General features: G+C 66.7%; 1 protein-coding gene across 1 annotated transcript; it reads left to right on the top strand.

The window, feature by feature from the left end:
• The first annotated feature begins 1,632 nt into the window (after positions 1 to 1,632).
• Positions 1,633 to 4,550, top strand: CSF3 (colony stimulating factor 3). The gene is made up of 5 exons (XM_030021975.1): positions 1,633 to 1,923; positions 2,243 to 2,412; positions 2,837 to 2,944; positions 3,097 to 3,243; positions 3,420 to 4,550. Exons 1-5 carry the CDS (start codon positions 1,821 to 1,823, stop codon positions 3,588 to 3,590), a joined length of 699 nt encoding a protein of 232 aa, XP_029877835.1. The 5' UTR covers positions 1,633 to 1,820; the 3' UTR covers positions 3,591 to 4,550.
• The last annotated feature ends 1,629 nt before the right edge of the window (positions 4,551 to 6,179 follow it).

Raw genomic sequence — 6,179 nt, 5'->3', positions numbered from 1 at the left:
GGGACACCCTGGAAGCGCTCGCTTGTTGGCAGACGCCGAGAAGGGGCCAAGGGTGCCCGAGTCAGGCCCTGCAGAGAGGAAGGATGGCCACGAGGCAGAACCGCAGCGGGGCGGGTGCCCAGGACAGTCCCCAGGGCCAAGCCAGGCAGCTCCAGTGCCGGGGGCGGGGGGGTTGTGCTAGGCCAGCTCCACCGCCCGCGCCCCAACACCCACAGGGTTTCGGGTCCGGCCACCACTTCCTTCCTTGGAAAGCTGACGGGGGCTTTGGGCCCCACCAGGCGCTGATTCACATCCCCATCCCCTCTCCCCCCGATTCCTGAAAGCACTGACCTGCTGAGACGGCAGCTCCACTCTGGGAAACAGGGTAATCCTGCAGGCACTCAGGCACACCACGCTAAGCCCCCTTGATGGCCACCCCCTCCAGAAGGGCCCTGGCTTCCCCCAGCTCCGGGGAGGGCACATGCTCCGCCGTGGGGGGTTTCTCCCAGGAAATCCCATGAACAGGCTGTACTGCTGAGGTCCTTTCACACAGCCTGAGGGCAGAACACTTAGTGCTGCTAGGTCCTGGGAAGGGAAGTCATCATTAAGTTTCAGAGTTAACACCTGTCTCGTACCAGGGGAGGCCCTGGGTGGTGCTCACGGATTGGCTGCAGCCACTGGGTGTTCCTTTTCCAGCTGGAGGCAGGAGCAGCTCCCGGGCCTTGGGGTTGGCTGTGCAGGCTGTACCCTGTGGGCTGTACCCCGCCGGGTGTGCGGCCCATCCCGGTGCACGCCAAGGTCTGTGGCATGCAAGGACGGGGTCCCTGTCCCCTGCAGGAGGGCAGTGGTGGGACCCAGGCTGGGGGGCAGTGTGGCAGAGTGAGACCCCCTGGCAGAGGGTTGCCCCACAGGGTTGCCCTGCTGGGACCCCTCCAGGTCATGGGGCTGTGGGTCGAGTGGGTGCCTCCTGCACCTTGGCCAGCCCGTGCCGGGCAGGAACTGGCCCAGCTGGCACCGGCCCAGCAGATCATCCTGAAAGCACTTGCGGGAACCAGCACAAGCCAAAATTCCCACGTCAGCATGGCAGGAGAGGGAGCAGCCGGCCCCACTCCCGGGGCTGCCCTGCAGCCGCTTCCCCGAAGGGGCAGGCGGGGACAGCCCGTCGCCGGGGCAGGGGTGGGCAGGGGGGGTCAGGCCCCCGATACAGCCGGGTGCTCGGTGCTGCACACGGGGATGGTGAGCACAGCCTGGCCCCATGGCACCTAGCAGGGCAGGATCTGGCCCCAGGTGCTGAGCTGGGGTGCCACGGGCCCTGGACAGGTGCCTGGATGGGGTGTCACCTTGACCACCTCCAGCTGGTCCCACCACCGCGAAGGTCATGCCGCCGGTGCCCGCCCTGACGCCGGGGTGAGGGGCTCAGGCAGCTGGCGGGGGAGATGTCCACATGGGCTGGGGATGGCAACGATCCCGGAGGGACGCCGGCTGTGAAAAGCCACCGTCCCCTTGCCCGGTCACTCACAAGTGACCCTGCGGCGCTGGGCACCTGCCAGCCCGGCTGGTGAGGTGGGAGCCCTGCGAGCAGGTTAATGAGTCACCAAACCACCACCAGCACCGTCCCGGCACCCGTCCTGGTGCCAGGGCCGCGCTGGGCACCCGCCGCCGCACCGAAGGGCACTGCTGCCCGCCAGCCTCGGGAAAGCCCCGCAAGCAACGAGGTGTGGGCAGCGGCTGGGAGCACCCGGCTCCCAGGATTTGCATGTTGGTGATTAAGACAATGAGGCAATCGTCACTGTTGCCACATCAGTGTGAATCCCCGGAGCCCGCTATAAATGCCCTGATCGATGAGGCCGCGCAGAGCCGGGGCAGGAGCGAGCTGTGCTGGGCCAGGGCCGCGCTTGCAGAGAGGAGGAGACACCAAGCCGAACACCATGTGCGCCCTCACCCGTGAGTACCCGCAGCCCCAGCACCCACTTGCCCCACAGCACCCATAAAACCCACTCTACCTGTAGCACCCACTGCACCCCAGCACCCGCTGCACCTGCACAGCCACAGCCCGCTGCCCTGCGGTCCCAGTACCGTGGGGCTGGTGGGACGCAGGGAGCGCCCGGTCCCTCTTCCCTATTTTTGGGAGGTCCCTGCCCCTTCCCCAGGCTGTGCTGGTGCCGCCATCCCCGGGGAGCATCTGGTCGCTGAGCCCAGACCCCGGCGCTGGGTTGGGGACGGGGCTGTCCCCGCGACGGGCGCTGAGCCGCTGTCCCCGCAGGCACGCTGGCACTGCTGCTGGGCACGTTGCTGTGGGCGCCGTGGCGGGCGCTGCACGGGGCGCCGCTGGCCGAGCTCTCGGGAGACCACGGGTTCCAGGTCTTCCTGCAGAAGAACCTCGAGTTCACCCGCAAGATCAAGGGGGACGTGGCCGCGCTGCAGCGCGTGGTGGTGAGTCCCGGGCACCGCGGAAGGGGGACGGTGGCTCTGGGTGCTGCAGGGTCACAGATAAGGTGACCTTCCCCTCCCTGGCCTTATCGGCACCGCGAGGCCGGGAGCCGGTGGCGTCCCCTGCGCCTCGGCCCCCCGCCGCACTGCTCAGGTCCGGGGCCCCGGGGCACCCGCAGGGGCTGCGACCACGCACAGCCCCGCTGCTCCCTCGGGGACGCGTGGGGTCCTCCCCGGGGGCCACGCACCGGCCGCCGCGCCGCGGTTTGCTCTTGTCCCATCCCCGTCTCACCGGGCGGCAGGTCCACCCCATCCCCTCCATCCTCCTGGCTGGGCTCAGGGGGGGGTCCCATACCCCAGGGATGGGGTGTCGGGGGGGGGCGGCGGGGTCCTGCGGCCGCCCTGACCCCGTCCCTCTCGGCCGCAGTGCGACACTTTCCAGCTGTGCAAGGAGGAAGAGCTGCTGCTGGTGCGGCAGGACCTGGGCATCACACAGGCGCCGCTGGAGCAGTGCCACAGCCGCACCTTCCAGGCGGTGAGTGCTGGCAGCCCACCCCTGCCACGAGTCGGCCGGTCTCAGCCCCGACGGCTTCACCGCTGCCTGCGGCAGCCCGAAGCCCGCCGTGGCTCGGGGCGCGGTGGCCAGGCTGTGCCGAGCCCTGCTGACCACGCCGTGCCCGCCCGCAGGAGGCCTGCTTCAGCCAGATCCGCGACGGGCTCCGCGTCTACCACGGCTCCCTCGCCGCCGTCCGGGAACTGCTGCCCGGGCACACCGGGCTGGTGGAGACCCTGCAGCTGGACGCTGCCAACCTCTCCTCCAACATCCAGCAGCAGGTGAGGGGGGAATGGGGGGGCCATGCACAGGGTCTGCATCCCCGGGGAGATGGGGAGGGCACGGCAGGGACACGGGGCTCTGCATCCTTGGGCTCGCACCAGCCCCGCAGGCGCTGCCGGGATGCTGCCGCGTTCCCGGTTCGGGAGCTGACGCCTCTGCTTCTACCCGGCTGCAGATGGAGGACCTGGGTCTGGCCATGGTGACGTACCCCACGGAGGGCCGCGGCCCCCTCCCCGCCTTGTCCTCCCACTTCCACCACCAGGTCGGCGGCTTCTTCGTCCTGGCCAACTTCCAGCGGTTCCTGGAGACGGCGTACCGGGCGCTGCGGCACCTCACCCGCCTCTGATGCCTGGCCTTGCACCACCGCACCCTATTTATTTATGTCCCAGCCTGAGTGACCTTCCCCGGGAGAGCCTGGCTTTTCTGCTTATTTAATATTTATCGCTATTTAATATTTATCTGGCTGGGGATGCTCCCCCGCCCCTCGGTCCCCGAGCAGGGCAGTCAGCCCTGCGGTGGCATCCGTGCACGGGTATCTGTGCGCAGCATCACCCTTGTTTAATATTTAAACAAAAGCGTATCTCTGCTACGAGGTTCGGGAGCTGGGCTGAGCCCCCGCAGCTGCCGCAGGCACCGCGTGTGCCTCGGTTTCCCCATGGCTCGCACAAGGCGCTGCGGGTACCCCTGCAGCGTCCCACCTGGCCAAGGGGAAACCGTCTTCATCTGTGGATGAAGATGCTTCAGAGCAGCATCTCCCTGTCTGGGCTGCAGCCTGCAGGGACAGATCTGACAGGTGTTATTTCTATTAGGCATAGTTACATTAATTCATATTTATTAGCCATTAGGTAAGAGGGAGGGAAGGGAGGACAGAGGTGCCATAGGGATGCAGCAGCCTCCCAGGATGAGGCTTTTCCAGGGGAGCCTCAGCACCTCTGGGGGGGCTGCATCTCCGCTCTGCCAGCGTCCATCCCCCTTCCCTGCTAAACTCAGTGTATTTATTGCAGTTTAACTTATTTGCACCCATCTCCTGGCCTGGGGGAGCAGCTCTGCGCTGTTGCAGCGAGCGAGGCATGGCAGGACGCAGTCCTGTCCTCCCCGAGCCCGGCACAGCCCCCCAGTCTCGTGGCTGTGCCGACAGCTCCCACCGGCCCACGCAGGCGTATTTGCGTACTGGAAATTTCACAGCCCGCCCCGGCAGGGGCTCTCAAGCGGTGTGTTTTGTACTGTATTTATTGCTGCAGCTGGGTGAGCCCCAGAGAAATACATGCTATTTTTTTATATGCAATAAAAATGGAATTAAACTCTATTTTTGCTCCAGAATCTGGGCTGTCTGCCTTTCCTGCCTGTGTGCGGGGAATGCTGGGTGGCCGGGGCATGGGGACACGGGGACAGAAAGACGGGGCACAGGCTCATTCAGGGCCGACCTGTGGTTGCTGGCATTGGCTCAGTGGTGCCCAGCCCCAGTGGAAACCAGCACCTCCTGCCCCTGCAACGTGGCACAAGCCCCCCAAGGGTCAGGAAGCAGCCGGGGGCGGGGGGGGGCCGGGTGCGGCTGCCTGGGGGTGGCAGCTTCCTCCCACACCCGGCAGCATTGCTTGGGCAAGAGCCGATTCCTAGAAAGCACCAGAGCCTGCCTGCGCCGGCAGTGCCAAGCCGAGGGCGGATGCCCGGGGCCACGGGGAGCAACCCTGGCACCAGCACCACGCTGGGACCCGCCGGCAGCTGGTGTGGGGGCCTCGCCCCCACCCTGGCAGCGCAGAGCATCCCTGTGCCATGCAGGGAGTGCCGGGAGGGCAAACACGGGTGTAATGAGCGCTCAGGGCTCTGCAGCAGTGAAGCCAACCCGGGCGCTGTGCCCTCACTATGGACCCTGGGGTTGGTGGCAGTGGGGGGGGGGGGGGGGGGGGCTGACCATCCCTTTTTTTGCTGCTGCCGCAAGGCGAATCTGCCCCAGAGCTGCCCAGGGACATGCCTGGAGCCCTCCTGGAGCCGCCACGATGGGACAGGACTTCCAGCAGTGAGAAAGGCAAAGTGGATGGACAAACGATGTGCCCAAGTGAAGTCGGCAGAGCCAGGAGACCTGGGCCTCTCCCCTCACCGCCATCCCCAGCCGGCCCACAGCCTCTCCCCACTCCCCCACGGGTGTTTGGCCACTGCGGGCTGGCCCTGTGTTCCCAGGCTTGCACCAGACCCATTTCCTCCCACTGGTCCCGTGGTTGCAGCCTGCGACCGCCGGCATCCCCGCACCGCACTCAGCATGGCCACAGCGGAGATGGAGCCAAGCTCTGGTGGGTGCCAGCGGGTCCCTGTTCCTGCTTTCCCCCAATTTCCCAGCCCTGGATAGGGGCAGGCACGAGGTCGGAGCCCCACTGCCACCCGCCGCCCCGTCCTGGACCATCGTCACCATCCTGCCAGGGGGAAGCTGCTGCCCACGCTTGTTTGGCTGCACACCCTGCCTGCAGCGGCTCCCAGGAGAGCAACCAGCGAGAGCAATTGCTCCTTCCTCCCCCAGCTTATCAGAGTTTACAGGAAACCCCTTCTCCTGCTCCAGCCCTTTCCTGGAAGGTGAAGCACTGGGCACCAATGCCGAGCGCGGTGCTGCCGCCGGCAAATATTGACAGAGCTGGGAAGGCCAAGAGCACCAGGTCCTGGTCTTTGCTCTGAGCTAACGGTAAAGAGCCGCCCCTGGGTGAGCAGGCACTGTCACCGGCCCAGGGCAGAGGTGCCCGGGCAGGTCGGTGCCAGCTCAGCACAGGACTCATGCGCGAGTCAGGCCCGGTGATGAGCAGCACCAGCCGCGGCACGGTGCAGGCACCGAGCCCTCCAGCGGGGCAGCCCTCGCCCTACTTACCCTTCTCCTCGTGTCCCGCCCCGGTGTGTGCAGCAGCTCCGCTAGCCGCTCCACCCAGCCCTGCGACCCGCTTTCTGTATGCCC

This window comes from Aquila chrysaetos, chromosome 8 (assembly GCF_900496995.4).
Source record: "Aquila chrysaetos chrysaetos chromosome 8, bAquChr1.4, whole genome shotgun sequence".
In the NCBI taxonomy this organism is placed as follows: Eukaryota; Metazoa; Chordata; class Aves; order Accipitriformes; family Accipitridae; genus Aquila; species Aquila chrysaetos.
The sequence above is the reverse complement of the archived record's forward strand: the minus strand, read 5'-3'. Positions and strand labels throughout refer to the sequence as shown.